Below are 21961 nucleotides of genomic sequence, written 5' to 3'. Positions count from 1 at the left end.
AAGCATCATTACAAACAAAGCTAGTGGAGGTGATGGAATTCCAGTTGAGCTATTTCAAATCCTGAAAGATGATGCTGTGAAAGTGCTGCACTCAATATGCCAGCAAATTTGGAAAACTCAGCAGTGGCCACAGGACTGGAAAAGGTCAGTGTTTATCCCAATCCCAAAGAAAGGCAATGCCAAAGAATGCTCAAACTACTGCACAATTGCACTCATCTCACATGCTAGTAAAGTCATGCTCAAAATTCTCCAAGCCAGGCTTCAGCAATATGTGAACCGTGAACTTCCAGATATTCAAGCTGGTTTTAGAAAAGGCAGAGACACCAGAGATCAAATTACCAACATCTGTTGGATCATGGAGAAAGCAAGAGAGTTCCAGACAAACATCTATTTCTGCTTCATTGACTATGCCAAAGCCTTTGACTGTGTGGATCACAATAAACTGTGGAACATTCTGAAAGAGATGGGAATCCCAGACCACCTGACCTGCCTCTTGAGAAACCTGTATGCCGGTAAGGAAGCTACAGTTAGAACTGGACATGGAACAGACTGGTTCCAAATAGGAAAAGGAGTACGTCAAGATTGTATATTGTCACCCTGCTTATTTAACTTATATGCAGAGTACATCATGAGGAATGATGGGCTGGAAGAAGCACAAGCTGGAATCAAGATTACCGGGAGAAATATCAATAATCTCAGATATGCAGGTGACACCACCCTTATGTCAGAAAGTGAAGAAAAACTCAAAAGCCTCTTGATGAAAGCGAAAGAGGAGAGTGAAAAGGTTGGCTTGAAGCTCAACATTCAGAAAACTAAGATCATGGTATCTGGTCCCATCACTTCATGGGAAATAGATGGGGAAACAGTGAAAACAGTGTCAGACTTTTATTTTGGGGGCTCCAAAATCACTGCAGATGCTGATTGCAGCCATGAAATTAAAAGACGCTTACTCCTTGGAAGGAAAGTTATGACCAACCTAGATAGTATATTAAAAAGCAGAGACATTACTTTGCCAACCAAGGTCCGTCTAGTCAAGGCTATGGTTTTTCCAGTGGTCATGTATGGATGTGAGAGTTGGACTGTGAAGTAAGCTTATCGCTGAAGAATTGATGCTTTTGAACTGTGGTGCTGGAGAAGACTCTTGAGAGTCCCTTGGACTGAAAGGAGATCCAAACAGTCCATTCTAAAGGAGATCGATCCTGGGTGTTCATTAGAAGGACTGATGCTAAAGCTGAAACTCCAATACTTTGGCCACCTCTTGTGACGAGTTGACTCACTGTATAAGACTCTGATGCTGGAAAGGATTGGGGCGGGAGGAGAAGGGCACGACAGAGAATGAGATAGCTGGACGGCATCACCGACTTGATGGACATGAGTTTGAGTGAACTCCGGGAGTTGGTGATGGACAGGGAGGCCTGGCGTGCTGTGATTCATGGGGTCGCAAAGAGTCGGTCACGACTGAGCGACTGAACTGAAGTGAATTAGTTTACCTTATTGTATTGGTTTTGCCTTATATTGACATGAATTGCCTCGGGTGTACATATGTTCCCCATCTTGAAATCCCCTCCCAACTCCCTCCCCATCCCATCCCTCTGGATCATCCCAGTACACTAGCCCCGAGCATCCTGTATCATGCATCGAACTTGGACTGGCGATTCGTTACACATGATAATATATATGTTTCAATGCCATTCTCCCAAATCATCCCACCCTCGCCCTCTCCCACAGAGTCCAAAAGACTGTTCTATGCATCTGTGTCTCTTTTGCTATCTCGTATACAAGGTTATCATTATCATCTTTAAATTCCATATATATGCGTTAGTATACTGTATTGGTGTTTTTCTTTCTTGCTTACTTCATTCTGTTTAATAGGCTCTAGTTTCATCCACCTCATTAGACCTGATTCAAATGTATTCTTTTTAATTGCTGAGTAATACTCCATTGTGTATATGTACCACAACTTTCTTATCCATTCTTCTGCAGATGGACATCTAGGTTGCTTCCATGTCCTGGCTATTATAAACAGTGCTGCGATGAACATTGGAGTACATGTGTCTCTTTCAATTCTGGTTTCCTTGCCGTGTATGCCCAGGAGTACGATTGCTGGGTTGTATGGCAGTTCTATTTCCAGTGTTTTAAACTGTGGAACATTCTGAAAGAGATGGGAATCCCAGACCACCTGACCTGCCTCTTGAGAAACCTGTATGCAGGTCAGGAAGCAACAGTTAGAACTGGACATGGAACAACAGACTGGTTCCAAATAGGAAAAGGTGTACGTCAAGTTTGTATATTGTCACCTTGCATATTTAACTTATATGCACAATACATCATGAGGAACGCTGGGCTGGAAGAAGCACAAGCTGGAATCAAGATTGCTGGGAGAAATATCAATAACCTCAGATATGCAGATGACACTACTCGTATGGCAGAAAGTGAAGAGGAACTCAAAAGCCTCTTGATGAAAGTGAAAGAGGAGAGTGAAAAGGTTGGCTTGAAGCTCAACATTCAGAAAACAAGGATCATGGCATCTGGTCCCATCACTTCATGGGAAATAGATGGGAAAACAGTGGAAACAGTGTCAGACTTTATTTTTGGGGGCTCTAAAATCACTGCAGATGCTGATTGCAGCCATGAAATAAAAAGACGCTTGCTCCTTGGAAGGAAAGTTATGACCAACCTTGATAGTATATTAAAAAGCAGAGACATTACTTTGCCAACCAAGGTCCGTCTAGTCAAGGCAATGATTTTTCCCATGGTCATGTATGGATGTGAGAGTTGGACTGTGAAGAAGGCTGATCGCCGAAGAATCGATGCTTTTGAACTGTGGTGTTGGAGAAGACTCTTGAGAGTCCCTTATACTGCAAGGAGATCCAACCAGTCCATTCTAAAGGAGATCAATCCTGGGTGTTCATTGGAGGGACTGATGCTAAAGCTGAAACTGCAATACTTTGGCCACCTCATGCGACGAGTTGACTCACTGGAAAAGACTCTGATGCTGGGAAAGGTTGGGGGCGGGAGAAGGGGATGACGGAGAATGGGATGGCTGGATGGCATCACCGACTCTGTGGACTTGAGTTTGAGTGAACTCCGGGAGTTGGTGATGGACAGGGAGGCCTGGCGTGCTGTGATTCATGGGGTTGCGGAGAGTCGGACACGACTGAGCGACTGAACTGAACTGAAGGAATCTCCACACTGTTCTCCATAGTGGCTGTACTAGTTTGCATTCCCACCAACAGTGTAAGAGGGTTCCCTTTTCTCCACACCCTCTGCAGCATTTATTGCTTGTAGACGTTTGGATAGCAGCCATTCTAACTGGTGTGAAATGGTACCTCATTGTGGTTTTGATTTGCGTTTCTCTGATTATGAGTGATGTTGAGCATCTTTTCATGTGTTTGTTAGTCATCTGTATGTCTTCTTTGGAGAAATATCTGTTTAGTTCTTTGGCCCATTTTTTGATTGGGTCATTTATTTTTCTGGAATTGAGCTGCAGGAATTGCTTGTATATTTTTGAGATTAATCCTTTGTCAGTTGCTTCATATGCTATTACTTTCTCCCATTCTGAATCCTGTCTTTTCACCTTGCTTATAGTTTCCTTTGTTGTGCAGAAGCTTTTAATTTTAATTAGGTCCCATTTCTTTAATTTTGCTTTTATTTCCAAAATTCTAGGAGGTGGGTCATGGAGGATCCTGCTGTGATTTATGTTGGAGAGTGTTTTGTCTATGTTCTAGTCTAGGAGTTTTATAGTTTCTGGTCTTACATTTAGATCTTTAATCCACTTTGAGTTTATTTTTGTGTATGGTGTTAGGGAGTGTTCTAGTTTCATTCTTTTACAAGTGGTTGACCAGTTTTCCCAGCACCACTTGTTAAAGAGATTATCTTTTCTCCATTGAATATTCTTGCCTCCCTTGTCAAAGATAAGGTGTCCATATGTGCATGGAATTTTCTCTGGGCTTCTATTTTGTTCCATTGATCTATATTTCTGTCTTTATGCCAGTACCGTACTGTCTTGATGACTGTGGCTTTGTAGTAGAGCCTGAAGTCTGGCAGGTTGATTCCCCTAGTTCCATTCTTCTTTCTCAAGATTGCTTTGGCTATTCAAGGTTTTTTGTATTTCCATACAAATTGTGAAATTATTTGTTCCAGCTCTGTGAAAAACACCATTGGTAGCTTGATAGAGATTGCATTGAACTTTTAAATTACTTTGGGTAATATATTCATTTTCACAATATTTATTCTTCCAATCCATGAACATGGTATATTTCTCCATCTATTAGTGTCCTCTCTGATTTCTTTCTAAAGAGTTAGTTCTTCACATCAGGTAGCCAAAGTAATGGAGCTTCAGCATTAGTCCTTCCAATGAATATTCAGGGTTGATTTCCTTTAGGATTGAATGGTTTGATCTCCTTGCAGTCCAAGGGACTCTCAAGAGTCTTCTCCAACACCACAGTTCAAAAGCATCAATTCTTCGGCCCTCAGCTTTCTTTTGGCTTCTCTGATAGCTCAGTTGGTAAAGAATCTGTCTGCAATGCAGGAGACCCGGGGTTGATTCCCGGATCAGGAAGATCCTCTGGAGAAGGGATAGGCTACTCCCTCCAGTATACTTGGGCTTCCCTTGTGGATCAGCTGGTAAAGAATCTGCCCACAGTGTGGGAGACCTGGATTTGATCCCTGGTTTTGGAAGATCCCCTGGAGAAGGGAAAGGCTACCTACTCCAATATCCTGGACTAGAGAATTCCATGGACTATACAGGCCATGGGGTCACAAAGCATCAGACACAACTGAGCAACTTTCACTTTTAGCTTTCTTTATGGTCCAACTCTCATATCCATACCTGACTATTGGAAAAACCATAGCTTTGACTAGATGGACCTTGGTCTGCAAAGTAATGTCTCCGTTTTTTAATGTGCTGTCTAGGTTGGTCATAGCTTTTCTTCCAAGGAGCAAGCATCTATTAATTTCATGGCTGCAGTCACCATCTGCTGTGATTTTGGAGCCCAAGAAAGTAAAGTCTGTCATTGTTTCCATTGTTTCCCCATTTTCCCCATCTATTTGCCATGAAGTGATGGGACTGGGTACCATGATCTTAGTTTTCTGAATGTTGAGTTTTAAGCCAACTTTTTTACTGTCTTCCTTCACTGTCATCAATAGGCTCTTTAGTTCCTCTTCACTTTCGCCCATAAGGGTGGTGTCATCTGCATATCTGAGGTTATTCATATTTCTCCCAGCAATCTTGATTCCAGCTTGTGCTTCATCCAGCCTGGCATTTTGCATGATGTACTCTGCATATATATTTGGACTTCCCTGGTGGCTCAGACGGTAAAGCATCTGCCTGCAATGCAGGAGACCTAGGTTCAATCCCTGGGTTGGGAAGATCTCCTAGAGAAGGAAATGGCAACCCACTCCAGTATACTTGCTTGGAAAATCCCATGGACAGAGGAGCCTGGTAGGCTACAGGTCATGGGGTCACAAAGAATTGGACACTACTGAGCGACTTCACGTTCACGTTCACTCTGCATGTAAGTTTAATAAGCCACCGCCGCCGCCGCTAAGTCGCAGGGTGACAATATACAGCCTTGATGTTCTTTCCCAATTTGGAACCAGTTCTTTGTTCTATGTCCGGTTCTAACATAGTAATTTTAGTGTATGCAGATTAAAATATATGTGATTTGTTAAAAAGATAAATAACTACTATTATTTCTACATTTGCTTATATGAAGTTTTTCATTGCAAGATGAACCATTATTTACTATTTAAAAAGGGGGAAAAGCACTCATTAATATATAGCATGACAATGACTATAAAATGTATCCTGATTTCAAAATTGTTATGTGAAAAATGTATATTTTAAAATCAGTATCATGATATTCACAAATTGGAGCTTCGGTTCAGTTCAGTCGCTCAGTTGTGTCCGACTCTTTGCAATCCCATGAATCACAGCACGCCAGGCCTCCCTGTCCATCACCAACTCCCGGAGTTCACTCAAACTCATGTCCATCAAGTCAGTGATGCCATCCAGCCATCTCATCCTCTGTCGTGCCTTTCTCCTCCTGCCCCCAATCCCTCCCAGCAACAGAGTCTTTTCCAATGAGTCAACTCATCGCATGAGGTGTCCAAAGTATTAGAGTTTCAGGTTTAGCATCAGTCCTTCCAATGAACACATAGGACTGATCTCCTTTAGAATGGACTGGTTGGATCTCCTTGCAGTCCAAGGGACTCTCAAGAGTCTTCTCCAGCACCACAGTTCAAAAGCATCAATTCTTCAGTGCTCAGCTTTCTTCACAGTCCAACTCTCACATCCATACATGACCACGGGAAAAACCATAGCCTTGACTAGACGGACCTTTGTTGGTAAAGTAATGTCTGTGCTTTTTAATATGCTATCTAGGTTGGTCTCAGCAGTGGCCACAGGGCTGGAAAAGGTAAGTTTTCATTCCAATCCCAAAGAAAGGCAATGCTAAAGAATGCTCAAACTACCACACTACTGCAGTCATCTCACACGCTAGTAAAGTCATGCTCGAAATTCTCCAAGCCAGGCTTCAGCAATACATGAACCGTGAACTTCCAGATGTTCAAGCTGGTTTTAGAAAAGGCAGAGGAACCAGAGATCAAATTGCCAGCTTCCACTGGATCATGGGAAAAGCAAGAGAGTTCCAGAAAAACATCTATTTCTGCTTTATTGACTATGCCAAAGCCTTTGACTGTGTGGATCACAATAAACTGTGGAAAATTCTGAAAGAGATGGAAATACCAGAACACCAGACCTGCCTCTTGAGAAACCTATATATAGGTCAGGAAGCAACAGTTAGAACTGGACATGGAACAACAGATTGATTCCAAATAGGAAAAGGAGTACATCAAGGACATGGAACAACAGATTGGTTCCAAATAGGAAAAGGAGTACATCAAGGTTGTATATTGTCACTCTGCTTATTTAACTTATATGCAGAGTACATCATGAGGAATGCTGGGCTGGAAGAAGCACAAGCTGGAATCAAGATTGCCGGGAGAAATATCAATATCCTCAGATATGCAGATGACACCACCCTTATGGCACAAAGTGAAGAGGAACTAAAGAGCCTCTTGATGAAAGTGAAAGAGGAGAGTGAAAAAGTTGGCTTGAAGCTCAACATTCAGAAAACTAAGATCATGGCATCTGGTCCCATCACTTCATGGGAAATAGATGGGGAAACAATGTCAGACTTTATTTTTTTGGGCTCCAAAATCACTGCAGATGCTGACTTCAACCATGAAATTAAAAATTGGAGCTTAGTCTCCATCAAGTATGTACCGCAGTTTTTTATTTCAAAAAACAAGTACCAGATGCCTGAACAAGAGAGATCACCCATTTGTGGATGGCTGGAACTGAGTGAGCAAGAACCAGCTGTTACACAGCAAATGCCGGGGAAGGCAGTCCTTTTCCTCTGCATCCCCATATTCTGCCAAGTGGTAACAGGGGAATCAGACTGCTGTCCAGGGTTATTCTCTGAGTCCTGCATAAATATGATTACCTTTCATTGAGTATGAGATTGAAGCTACTATATTAGTCCTTAAAAGTGCTTAGCCATATCTTTATATAAGAGAAATTAAAAGGAGAGAATAAATCTCATTTCAAATATTTTTTTCAAAGACCAAATGCAAAATGTTAAGATAGGATTGTCTTTTGTAAATGTGCCTCCTGTAAGTGAAATTCAATATATAAATTATCCTGCTGCTGCTAAGTCGCTTCAGTCATGTCTGACTCTGTGCGACCCCATAGATGGCAACCCACCAGGCTCCCCCTGTCCCTGGGATTCTCCAGGCAAGAACACTGGAGTGGGTTGCCATTTCCTTCAATGCATGAACGTGAAAAGTGAAAGTGAAGTCATTCAGTCTTGTCCGACTCTTCGCGACCCCATGGACTGCAGCCTACCAGGCTCCTCCACCCATGTGATTTTCCAGGCAAGAGTACTGGAGTGGGTTGCCATTGCCTTCTCCTAGAAATAGATGAATTAGAGCATGCTGTTATAAGGACATCTGATTGCTTACCTTTAATAATAAGTCATGCTGCTGCTAAGTCACTTCAGTGGTGTCTAACTCTGTGCGACCCCATAGACGGCAGCCCACCAGGCTCCCCCCTCCCTGGGATTCTCCAGGCAAGAACACTGGAGTGGGTTGCTATTTCCTTCTCCAATGCATGCAAGTGAAAAGTGAAAGTGAAGTTGCTCAGTTGTGTCCAATTCTTAGCGACCCCATGGACTGCAGCCTATCAGGCTCCTCCATCCATGGGATTTTCCAGGCAAGAGTACTGGAGTGGGGTGCCATTGCCTTCTCTGAATAATTTATGAAAACCCCTTTAAATAATAAATGTTTCACTGTGGTTTTAAACACCTCCTTTTAGAAAAATTTGATTTTCATGTGTTTCTTTGAGAACTTCTACCATAAGTTTCATCTGTAGATGAAAAGTCAAACTTTGTGCATTTTATCTAAAATAAATAAATTGGTTCACACTTTAATGGAGCCTTTAGTTGGTGGGGGTTGCTGTGAACTTCAGAGTGATGACTAATTCGGTTATGTAAACAGAACAGGCTTTGTGCCAGAGACAACAAATACTTATATCTTGGGAGAAACAATAAAAACTGTAGAATTATAACTATCTCAAAATTAGTACTGGTACTTTATGATATTAATAAATAGACACAATTCACACCATCACCATTAGTGTTTGATATATATTGTACACACACAAAAAGACAAAATGAATAGATCCAATTAAACAAATACTGGAAATATATGTAGGTCATAATTTTTTGCGTGATCAATGCACACCCAAACTGCTATTTATTCAATGGTGTTGTGCTTTATGACAGTAATGTACTCCTCAAGTCAATGTTCTGTAAAATTATTTTAAATCTTGAATGAATCCTTCAATAAAATAATGAAACCTTTTGTTATGTACAGTTTTATTTAATGGTGTTGCTTGTCTATATCTTGAATGTTCAATTTTTTCATAGCTTAACAGTATTCAGAGACATGCAGACAGGTAGATAAATCAGTTTTTTCCTATTTTCAGGTTCATTATTTTGTAATATGCAACTTTTTCCAGGAACAGAATTGGAATTTTTTTTTTCTCAAATTCTAATGAGATACTAGAACCAAACATTGTGAAGTGTTCTATCCAGTAAAAAGAATCTGGATTTCTTATTCCTAAATAATGAAATGATGTTGCATATATGAAATAAAAAGGCAGAAGATATAATGAAGTATTACATTTACTTAATATATATTCATTTATTAATGCATATGCCAGAAGATTGCATTGTACTATGCATTTGAAGACATTATTAACAAAGCACTTGCCTATCAATTTAACATAAATTAGTGGATCTTGCTATCTGTGGTTTCACACCCAGTAACAGCATGGTTCTGGGAGTCATGATACTTTTCACTTGTTCTTAACATTATTTGACCAGCTTGTTCACAAAGCAGTCATTATTAACAGGGTCTTTTTTCTGCATATATATGTTGCCCACTAACAGTTATGACCATAAGTTACAATTACAAAGTACTGTTCTACAGCCAACTATTTAGGTACAGACTCTAAAAAGTCAAACCATAAAAATAGAGAAAGTGCAAATATTTATAAACTATTTCATATTCAAAATCCAACCTAGTTATATTTTTATCTACTGAGCTGTAATAAGTTGTTTTCCTATTGCATTGTATGCATCTTGGGCTTATAAATAACATAAATTACAAAATTGTAAGCAATTTGTTCAGACTTCATTTTACATTTTTCACTAAATAGCTGAAGACATGACTTTTTTCTCCAGTGCAATATATAATAATGCTGCATTCAGTACAAATTGTTGAATATTTCTAAAAAGGAAACATTTAACTGATTATAGCACTCAGTAAAGAAGGAGTTAGTCATAACTGTCAGAAGGAAAACACTAACAGTATAGTTAATTATCATAGGTAATTTTAAGAAACAATCCTTTCATCATACTTCTAAACCAATAATCCTAGGACTTTCTAAAGAATGAAATTTGGTAAAGCCAAGACATAATGCTAGACGGCAAATGCTTCAATTTACCTCTTCTTTTTTTTTTTTTATTTTTACAAATGTGATGTGACCTTGGCAGTTTTAAGGAACAAAGTTTTGTTGATATATCAAACTTGTTAACAAACTATTTAGCATTGCTTTGCATAAGTTTGCTTTAAGAGCATTTCTTCACAGTGATATTTCAGAAAGGTTGAAAACTGGTCAGCATAAAATATTTCCCACCTTTTCTATTTTATTTTGTATGCAAAAATCATCACAATATATCTGCAACTATAAAATTACAAATGCTTTCTAGAAGTAACTGCATTTCTAGTCATGGTAGAAAAGGGTATTTGTAAGACATCTATTATGAGGTAAGTCTAAATAAAACAGAGTTTGAGTAACAAATGCTTTCATATCTACCAGGTATATAAACCAATGTAACAAGGATAACTAATGGACAAACTCAAAAGACTGTGTTTTAGTATGTTTAATGGATGAGAAATTGGTAATGAAATAAACATTTTAAAAGATACTCTGGATATTTCACTTAACATCATGATTTTGGCACTTCATGGAACATTTATTTCTCAAAGACCAGAATTGGTATAAAAGTTTTGCAGTTTTCACACATACCTTGTAGACATTGTACTTGAGCACTGGCAAACACTGAAATGAGTGAAATAAACATTCCCCTGTATTTGCACATGCATGCAGGAGTCAAACAGTTTGGGAGTTCTCAGAGATGCTATCTTGGGGTATGGTTTTGTTTCAAGCATTCTCTTCAGCAGATCTTGTTTCAGATTTCAGTCTCACAAATTCTTTTGCCACATCGTCACTGGTTCTCTGAGAGAGGATTCTAAGGATAGTCAAACCCGTTTCATCCATAGAGACATTTTTCAAAAGGGGATACCATGCCCCGTGGCTCCCCTTTTCGGCTATATTCTGGAGCTGAATTACTGTCATTCCGATAATTCGATCTTCTCTGGCAAAGCAGTAATCTTTAACCGAAAGGTGGAGTTCATAGGCCCCTGGGCGGTTTTCTTTACTCAGAGTGCTGTGTGGATTAAAAACAAGGATTTTGAGCATTTTCAAATAGGGATCGATATGCTTCTAATAGACTGTGGAAAATTTTATACATTGTTTAGAATATTGTATTGGCAACTGAAGTATCACTGCATTTTAACTCTGCAAATATTCTCTAAATTTTCCTTAAAATGTATTTACATTGCTATTACTCAGCAATCTAACTTAAAAACTCCTTCTTTTCCTAGATGGAAATAGGAAATAAATTTAAAAATGCTTGACTGCCCCCTGATATTAACGATATTATTAGAAACTGGAATTAAAATATTATGTTGTCATTAATCATTGGGGGCAAGGTCTCCCCAGTGATATAGGGGTAGGAGGGGTTACTAAGGGTCATGGAAGCTAGGCTGGGGGGAGGGGTACTTTTTAGAAGAGTTCTGTGCCATTGTTTCAACATTCATTATTACCAATTCCTTTCTCTACCTCAGACTCCTGGATAAGCTATTATATGTAGGAGCCTTTTCTCAGGGCTCAGACTATCAAGCACTATTCATAAAATGCTAAATTGGATACAAATCTCCAGAGTAAATCAGCTCCAGCAGTGCCTGGTGCTTCAATGCCAGTTCTTTCATAGGGCAACTGTTAGACCTGTCAAGATTGGGGCTGAGGCTGGCCTCTTCTAATAACGATCCTAGACAGCCTGTCAACGCAGAACTAAACCTAATGAAGAAGGCTGAGCAGTAAAATGCTGAGGATAATCCCCCCGTCCCTTATTTTAATTCTTCCTCAGATAGTCCTGACTTTCTAATGAATGCACTTCTATTCGTCGGTGGTACAAGCTTCCAGCTTCCTTCCTTTTCTAAGTGAATTTTTTCTGATCAAATATTTTGCCAAGTCAGACTTTTATTTCCAGGAGACATGGACAACTAAACTGTGTACTTATTTTAGAGAGAGTCTGAAATGACACTCAGGAAAATGGAATCCTGGGGGTAAAGAATAGAAGGGCAAAATATGACAGGCTCTGGGACTTCTTGTGAATTAAAATGAGTCAGAATGCTGCCTTTTCCCCAGAATCATGGTCTTGGTAGCTCACTGCATTATATCTGAATTTTGCATTATTCAGGTATTCCTAGAACCTTTTGGAAGACTTTTTAATTGGATCAAAGTTTTTTTGTGTAATTTGGAGGAGTAGATAGGTGGACTCTTGTGAGTTGGTTTGTTAGCAGGCATTATTAGAACACTTTTAATAGATGTAGTAGGATAGTTAAGTTTTAATGAGTGGTAAGAGTTAATTATTCAGAAAACAGAGTGCTGAAAGGTCTCTGGGAAACCAAGAATGCGAAATAACAAAGAACCAAAGCAGTAAGGGAAGCTTGGTAATTGTGCGTGTGTGCATGCATGCGTGCGTGTGTGTGTGTCTATGAAAGTCCCTAGTTTGTCCTGTGTTCCCTGCTCCTTGGCTTCCTGTCTGTCCCTAGGTCAGCTCATCTAGATTTGTAAAATTAATTACATCTATATACAGATAGTTCTCAATTTATGTCTAACCATATATTTGATATGTCCTCTTGGATGTACAATACCCATCTCCAGATTAATAGATTTCAAAGAAAATCTTTGCTTTCCTCATGGCCTGTTCCTACTCTCCCATCTCAGCAAGTGAATATCTGCTGCTGCTGCTTATGCCAAAAACTAGCAGTCATCCTTGACTTCATTCAGGGCCAGATAACTTCCATTTGCTCCACCTGGATCAACTCTGCATTCTTTTCCTTGTATTTTGCAGTAGGATGCTGACCTGTAAGGACTGCACCCACTGAGTTTCTCTGTGCTCTGGCTTCCAGTGGGGTTTAGCCAAAAGAGAGCATCATTGGAAAGTCAGAGATAATGGTGCGAGTAAGGGCAGACTTTATTTCTTTGGCTTCTTGCCTGTGAGGCTCCTCAAGTAAGCTGTTTGTCTCCACAGAAGGTCACTTTCCTAGTAAGTGAGTGACTACATATGAAGTTTTCACAGTCCGGATTTTAGTAACAGCTCTTCTCCTTTAGGTGCAGTGGTGTAATAACCTGGCTACAACTAGCCCCATTATTTTCTCAGGTTCCTATTTAAAAGTCAGAGAAGCTTCCCTGAACACCTCATCTTAGCAGCCAACGGACCACCCTATCACGCTGTTTTAATACTATGCTTAGTATTCACTATCATATGACAGCTTTTTATTTGTTTATGATTTTGTTTATCAAATTTTCTTAATATCTAGAGTGTGACTTCCATGAGAGCAAAGCCCTCCTATTACAGTTTTCTTCATTTGCCTTGCATCAGTGATGAACCGGAATCCTTAAACCTATAGGCTTTACTCTCCTTAGCAAAGCCCAGTGCCATTCCTACTCTGTGAGTCCCTCATAAGAGGAGCTGTACAATGCCTATTGCCTGGTTGAAAAATGGAGCTGGGTTATAACTTACAACTGAAATGTTTCATTATACTTTGGTGACCATGTGTTGCTTTTTGTTTTTGTGCCTTGTTTTCTCTTCTTGTCTCCGAGGTTGGGTCCCAGCATACAGACTTCCACAAAGGGGCGGAACATTGCCGTGGTCTGCCAGTTTAAGTCGTTAATAGCAATCACTAAAAAAACAGAAGGAAAATGAAAGGAATATAAAGTGTTAGCAAACCTATGTGTGGAATGCTAGGCTTTCCCTTTGAACTTTAAAGTGGATATTTATTTTTAAAAATGATGTATGAAGCTGTAACTTGCTTTTAATAACACTCTAACCCCACTGACTAGGACTAGGAAAAACAGTTTTCTCTCTGGACCGCATGCTTGATAGGGCTTTCAGCTCCAAGCCATGTGGCGTTGGGATGGCAAAAAGTTGTAATTAAAATGACAATTGTTACTACTGAAAAGTTATGATTCTTGTTTAGGTGAAAACATGATGCTTTTCATATTAAAATTATGACATGTCCATGAAATATTTAGAAAATATACAGAAAATTGATTAAAAGAAAAATTTATAATTTTATCACTCAGAAGAAATGACTGTTAACATTTTGGTGTGATGCTTTCAATCTTTATATATAGAATAGGATCATAATGTATTGTAGTCTTAAAAATAGTTTCATTTTTTTAAGTCCATCATGGATGGCATTGTAATTCATCATATATTTTCCAACTGCAAATATTTAATTATGTGTAGATTTCATTCACTATTAAACATATCACTTGTTGCATATTATGGCAGTTTCCTAATTTCAGGCATCATAAATAATACTTAAGTGAACATTCTTATACATACATCTTTGCTTATTCTTTGATGATGGTGATGGTATCCTTAAGGAGGTGTCTTATAATTAAACTTGCTAATTCAGGAGGTTCATAAAACTTCTAGCATTTGGTATACATCAGCAAAATATTTTTGAAGAATGTTTAACAACACTGGTATATATAGTCATGCCCACTTATCTGTATGCTTACTAATACTGTATATAATCTATTATATACCATAACAGTGTTAGTTTAGGTAGTGAAATTTTGAAATATATTAGAAGCCCATGGTTTTAATTAAAATAAATACTATTTAAAGTGACTGTCCATGAAAATATAAAAATGAACATGGTTCTATTAAGCAAAGTATTAATCATTAAATTACGTCTTCAAAATGACCCCTGAATTCAGATTTCATTTTTATAATATAAAGCCAATTGATTCAACCACCCATTAAAAAAATCAAACCAGTTGTTGGAAATCACATAGAAAAAGTAGGTAGATTATGTGGATAGTAACAATGTACTGAGTTAACATCTAAAATGTCATTGGTAAGTTGGAGGCAACTACAGCCTCAACCATAGAGAACACAGTCATACAGTTCTGAAATGTAATCATCAATGTATTTAAATCATTTAGACTTTTCAAGTAATATAGGTTAAATACCTATGCTATTAATTTTGTTTTGTTTTAAATCAAAAGTTTTGGATGCATGAAGGTATTCTAAGCATGCCCTAAAATAATTTAATATAGATTTTAAAAAAACAGGGTTTCCAGAAAAAACTTTTTGGATATAATTATTTTTTGGGAGGTTAAAGTCTTATAGGCTGTTTGATCTACCTGAACCCAAAATATACCTTTTACAATGACTTTATGCTCTCCGGTTCCTGGAGTGGCGGTGATGTCCACATGAACAGATATCTGACCCACTGAATCTTTGGAGGGGCGACCTGCAAATCAGCAAAAGTTTATTGGCCTGACCTTTCAGACCACTTAATAAGGGACATTGATATTCTGTGCATCGGCGACTTTAAAGTGTGATCGTGGAAACAAATGGTTCTTTTTGTTAACAGCACATAATAGATACTGATACATGTTCACTAAGTTAAATTTGCTATGCAGGTTTGAGTATTGGGTACGGTCATATTTAGCCCATTTAACTAAACTTTCACACAGTCCTCAGATACCATAAAGCATCCTGTTAGTATTACTATTGTTAAAAAGAAAAAGAAAAAAAAAACTTGAAGTTGTCTTACTCTAGGCACTTAATAAAGCTCTCCTTGTCGCTTACGTATGAAGATGTATCACTGCCCTTCATTCCTTTCTGAAGTGCTTTTCTTGAGTGTGCTGCATCAGAGCATCAAGGATACAGAGATGGCTCTACAGAGCCCCTGCCCTCACGAGGCCCACACTCAGGACGAGGGGAGAGCAACACACACATGCTGCTGCATATCGTGTGGTATATTCTAAACAGGTACATTTATAATTTGATGATGTAAAAAGGAATAATCAATTCCACCCTGATAAAGGTTAGTCAAGGGTTAAGAATGTTGTATTGAAAAGTGCCTGTGATTTGGGCACTTGAAATTCAAATCATGGTTATGCCACACCTGGTTCTGTGATCAGAATTTGCGATGTTCTCAAATCTTGGTTTTCTTATTTGTAAAATAGGGATAACTGCATCAACCTCATATACACACACCTTTTAACATATCATCTATAAACATATACATTTTTTTCTCAGATAGAAACACATACTCTAATCATCCGTTACCTTACCTTTGTCTTTTTACCTAAAAATGTATTAAGATCATTCCATTTCCACATACACAAAGCTATGTTCCACTCTTTAATATGGTCTGGAATATCACAACATTAATCGCAAAGTCAAGGTTTCCTGAATACTTGCTTAAAAAAAATCATTAATCTGCTTACAAATAATGAAAACATTAAAATATTTAAAATAATATTTAGCCCTTATTCCATTATATGAACATACCATTATTTATCTAAACACACTTTGGTTGTTTCTAGTTTCTTGCTCTTATGAACTATAACGAATAATTACTTTTCATGTTTACAAGTTTATCTATAGTATAATTTCTAGAAATGGTATTTGTCAAAGGTAGGTGGAACCTCATTTTGCCCAACAGAGATTTTAACCATTTGCAATATATATGAGATTAATAAGAATCTTATTTTCATGCAATAAATGGCTAATGACTAAGCTGAAAAGAAGAGATTCTAAGAGACTTCCAGTTTCTAACTTGAGAGAAAAATCACTGCATTTCAGCCAGAACCTCTTAACAGGATCTGCTGAGAAAAACTGGCTCACCACAAGCACCACTCTCACCCCGACCCTGCCCCAACCATTCGTTAATAAAATGACTGAGAGACAGAAACTGATCACTTTGGGCATTAGCCAAGGAGCTGCTCATTGCTCTGAGAAGTGTTTCCTTTTCCTGAAGTAAAGAAAATTCCAAGAGAAGTGCTCCTAAAGTACTTGCTGAAAGTGCCAGCTAGGTGAGCATTTCATTTTTTAATTAGCTGCCTACTTAGCAGACAGTGATTGCAGCCATGAAATTAAAAGACGCTTGCTCCTTGGAAGGAAAGTTATGACTAACCTTGATAGTATATTAAAAAGCAGAGACATTACTTTGCCAACAAAGGTCCGTCTAGTCAAGGCAATGGTTTTTCCCGTGGTCATGTATGGATGTGCGAGTTGGACTGTGAAGAAGGCTGATCGCCGAAGAATCGATGCTTTTGAACTGTGGTGTTGGAGAAGACTCTTGAGAGTCCCTTGTACTGCAAGGAGATCCAACCAGTCCATTCTAAAGGAGATCAATCCTGGATGTTCATTGGAGGGACTGATGCTAAAGCTGAAACTGCAATACTTTGGCCACCTCATGCGACGAGTTGACTCACTGGAAAAGACTCTGATGCTGGGAAAGGTTGGGGGAGGGAGGAGAAGGGGACGATGGAGAATGAGATGGCTGGATGGCATCACCGACTCTGTGGACATGAGTTTGAGTGAACTCCAGGAGTTGGTGATGGACAGGGAGGCCTGGCGTGCTGTGATTCATGGGGTCGCGGAGAGTCGGACACGACTGAGCGACTGAACTGAACTGAACTGAACCTGAGCATGGCCAAGTGGGGGACAGCAAGCCACAGTGTGTGCCGGGACCTCCCTCTCTGCTTAAGTTCACAGTTGCTGAGAAATATGGGAGATGGCTCCTGAATGGGCTTGAAGTGCCAGCGTTCGGGGACAAGAGAGGGAAACTGTGACTGTAGGCTCTGGTTTTACCAGGGATCGTCACCGACATGGTGAACAGGCGAGCATCTCAAAGGAATGTATGTGCCCATACACCCAGGTGGGGTGCAGCAGGAAAAAGTAGCCAAGTCTTGAGTCTTGGAAGAGTTCATCAATGCCCTGGGGAACTGTTTGAAAATACATTTCATACCAGCCAGTTCTACCAAGCGTGTACTTCCCCTAAGAGAAGGATCTGGAGAAGTTCTGCTACTAACTGAGTAGACAGTGACCCTTAGATAGATAATGACTAGTAATGGTTTCCATTGCAGTTTTTTTTTTTTTATTTACTTATTTTTAATTGAAGGATAATTGCTTTACAATATTGTGTTGGCTTAAATAAAGATTCATCTGTCTCTTTTCTCTCTTTCTCAATATCATGGAAATTGTCTCCAGGAGAAAGAGGAACGGTGCACATCAGAGAAGCCACGGCTTCCTCCTTCTCCTTTCCTCCTTCTACTGCTAGAGTCACTATTTCCCCCTGTTTGTAGAAAGAGAGCTTTTAATCCAATAACTAATTAAAACTTTAATGTGGGCAGAACAAGGTCTTAAAAACCTGAATAACCTTCTAAAAGTGCAAGTAACTAACATGGTGTGTAACCGGCTGTTGATATCAGTAAGGGAGGGGTCTATGCAGTAGAAAGCAGGATACATAAGAAGGACTGATAATACTTTTTGGGAAAATAAAATAGTCTGACATCATCCCTAAACTGGTGACATCCTTATGAAGACTAGAACATATCTTGCCATTATTTAAGTCTCCTTTTGTGTATTCTAATTATGCTTTACATTTTTCTTCATGTGAATCTTGAACAGTTAAAAAGCCTATTCCTAGTTTTTACATCTCATTCTATTTTAAATGGGATCCCTTTTCCATTATATTGGATAACAGGAAGGCTATGATTTTTGTATATTTTTTTTATTCAGCCAACTGAATTTTTAATGAAATATTTTCATTACTCGTTTTGAATTTTCTAAGTATACACATGTATTATTTTCAATGAATTACACTTCTCCTTTCCAGTTTTTATACCTCTTACTATTTGCCTTGCTGCTACTGCTGCTGCTGCTAAGTCACTTCAGTCGTGTCTGACTCTGTGCGACCCCATAGACGGCAGTCCACCAGGCTCCCCCGTCCCTGGGATTCTCCAGGCAAGAACACTGGAGTGGGTTGCCATTTCCTTGGCCAATTTTATTGGCTTATATTTCTAATACTACATGCCGTGACAGTGTTAAAAGTGGATATGCTTGTTATCCTTCATTTGGCTCCCCAGATTCATTTTTCACCCTTCTCCACTCTGTCCTCAGCCCCTAGATGGACAAGTCAGTGGTCTCTATGCTCTACAGATGATGAGAAGTCCTGGCAAGATATAGGAAAGAGGGAGTAGACTTAGGTCAGATATTTATTTCTTTAGTTTCTTTCCTATGGTGTCACCATTCTGCTGGAAGAATCCTGCAACCAAAAGCCAACATTGCCCTCGCTAACCCTCAGCAGGTGACAGTCTCATTCCTGGTTCTAGGAGCTTTTTCCTCCCTTGTTATTTGTTTCAGTGCAATTAGTTTACTACTCTTTCTGATCTCTTTTTATCCTGCCCATCTTTTTTCCAAAGTTTCTCAATTGAATCTTTTTCAAATAATCTTAATTTGGGTATGCCATCTGATTCCTTCTGTGACCTTGGCTAATAGAGTTAACATCTTTGATTTGCTCATAACTTTAATGGAAGTGTCCCTAGTATTTTTGCAATATTCTTAGGTCTTGAATATTAAGACAATCTTTTAGGGGGATAAGATAAGAAATATGGACATTCACTGTTTAACAACTATTATCATGATGGATTTTTTCAGGGGAGAAAATGCTTTAAGAGGTTCTTCAAGGTTTAGTTGAAATTCACTTTTTTTTTAGACAAAGAAGCAAGAAATAGCATGTGCCCATATGTGGACATGTAAAACAGAATGGTGTGTCTTGGAAACTGCGAGGAGTTCAGGATGTATGGAGCATAGATGAAGTAACAATAGGGAATGTTAGAGAAAATGGTGGTACTTCGAATGTCATTTTAAAATTGTTAGACATTACCTTGGAGCTACTGAGGAGTCTTTTAAGATTTTGGCTATGGGTGGCGTAGTCAAATTTAGGTTTTGAAAGAATTTGTCTCATCTGTATAAAAGATCATTTTTTTATCACTGCAATCCCTTTTGGAAAACCTACCACTTGCATCCTAGTATACCTTGAGTCAAATCCTAAAACCCAGCCCTTTGCTAGGATGCTTCTGATAACCTCTCCTTCATCAGCACTTCTGGTCCACGCTGTCTTTGGCTTAATTTCTTCAAACATTTCTTTATGTTTTCATCAACTCAAAACAAATGTTTAGAACATCCTTCCTCCATTATCCAATGAAGCTCTGTCCAAACACTTCTACACTAAAATATTTTCATTTCTTATTTTACTATTCTAGAAATAGCCTGCAGTTATATTTTTTTATCTCCTCAAACACCATTATACATAGACCATGAGGTTTATGGTGCCCCTTGAGTTATAAGACATGTATAACAAAGTATAAAATCCCTGGGCAATGAAACCAGACTTCCCTGATCATGAATCTGTCACACATTAACAGTTTTAAAACGTGAATTTGCATGTCCTAATTTGTAAAGTGTTGATAATCCTACCTACCTGGCAACATTATAAGGAGGCTAAAAAAGGATAATTTTGAAAAATATGTAAGATATTATGTGCCTTGCACCTAAGAGCTGCTGGTAAATGAATCCAGGTTTATGATAATAATAATTCTTAAGAGTATTCCAAAGTTATTAAATACCTTGAAGAGTCATAGAAAATTAGAGAGAAAAATCCATGACACTATAGTTATCTAAATCAAATACTGCTGTAAGACAAAGGCAGAGTGACTAGAGTTTTCACCAACAACTTTGGAATTCTTAGTTTCTTCAGTAAAATTTTCTGGGTTAAGTACACTAGAGATGGAAGGTTTTTAAGAGCCCTCATGTTGAATGTCTCTTAGGGAATATTCTTTCCCACTATGATGTAAAACCTTTCGTTAACCAAGAATTCCGTGAAATGAGTTTTCTTGATTGCTAAAGGTTATATTGTTTATTTAACTATTGTTGAAATCACAGTAAATGAGACACAGTAAAAATGCATTCAGGTTGTGTATTTGTCTCTGTTATACTAAAGATCAGAGCCTGCTCAGTATGTGGGTTTGTGATCAAGACTTATGGGTGGTCATGTCAGTATTACAATAAGCAGTCATGTAGCAATGGCTGGTTTGTTTACAGAGTAAACATCTAGAAGTGATGGTCAGAAAGTTATTGATTCAAGTTTGTAAATGAGAAAAACTTTCCATCAAAGCGCTCACCAGGAGGTGCCATTTCTTCATCTGGGTTCCTAATCAGAAACTTTACCAAGGTAATTTAAAGGCTTTGTGTTGTTATATAATCTGATTTTTATTAGAAAATATATAAAACTTGAATTCGGAAAATATGTGCTCTTAGTTACGGAGGAGAAATTTTATGCTGTTTGTAAACAACTAACAGCTATAGAAATGTGCCTAAAACTTTTAAAAAGGTACTCTAAATGCATAGGTATGATTTTCCCTTTCCCAAATTGCTGCTATCTCATCTTCCACTTGCACATCCTAACTCTGTGCCTGTGTGTGTTTTCTAAAAAATTTGAAGGATTCCACTGGTGGGGAAAAAAAACAAACCAAAAGTTTGGTTTGTTGAAAACCAAACTTATGTACTCAGCAATCCCCAAACAATTTTGAGGAAACCCTTGGGTGTAAAGATTTAGCAGAAAACACACATTTCCTTTTTTTTTAACAGAAATGTGAAATTTACTGCTCAATCACGTCAAGCATAGAGTTGCTTGTTTAATGTGGTACATCCTTAAAAAGTGGAATTAAAAATGTGACAGTTTTCTGACAGTTCTCAGTAGAAGCAACTAGTTTAAAATGTTTTATTATTATTGTCAGCATTGTTTAATAGTCAGGCTATTCATAATTGTTACCTGAGAACTCCGGGTTTGTGCTTCCATGGCCTGGTGTTTATACTACTCCACAGCACCCATGTTATGCCTAGTACTGTAGATAATTAGGCAGATTTTTTTCTTTCTAACTATATTCCATAGTGGTGGAAACCTCTATAATATTAATAATCCATACTACTTATCTCTAATTCATTTAACAAATAACATACTTTTGATATTTATTAAATGGCCAATTTATATTTATTCACTGATCAAATATGGGAGCAATCCTCATTTTGCACAATTTTTATATTCTATGATATGCCCAGATTTCAGTTCTTATAGTTCAGTTAAATAACACCCATTTCCCAATGAC

At 38.4% G+C, this 21961-nt stretch overlaps 1 protein-coding gene across 2 annotated transcripts in view; it reads right to left on the bottom strand.

Moving 5' to 3' along the window:
* Nucleotides 1–10449: 10449 nt before the first annotated feature.
* UNC13C (unc-13 homolog C) overlaps nucleotides 10450–21961 on the bottom strand; it is a 691503-nt gene continuing 679991 nt past the window's right edge. For both annotated transcript variants that reach the window (XM_055436715.2, XM_088839621.1), the window contains 3 exons: nucleotides 15157–15249; nucleotides 13503–13662; nucleotides 10450–11078 (listed from right to left, as the gene is read on the bottom strand). In XM_055436715.2, coding sequence (XP_055292690.2) covers nucleotides 10793–11078; nucleotides 13503–13662; nucleotides 15157–15249 — 539 coding nt within the window. In that variant the 3' untranslated portion in view covers nucleotides 10450–10792. The remainder of the gene's footprint in view (nucleotides 11079–13502; nucleotides 13663–15156; nucleotides 15250–21961) is intronic.

Source organism: Moschus berezovskii, chromosome 9 (assembly GCF_049115385.1).
Source record: "Moschus berezovskii isolate FMDL1 chromosome 9, NW_MosBer_1.0, whole genome shotgun sequence".
NCBI lineage: Eukaryota > Metazoa > Chordata > Mammalia > Artiodactyla > Moschidae > Moschus > Moschus berezovskii.
This window is presented reverse-complemented; position numbering and strand designations above follow the sequence as displayed.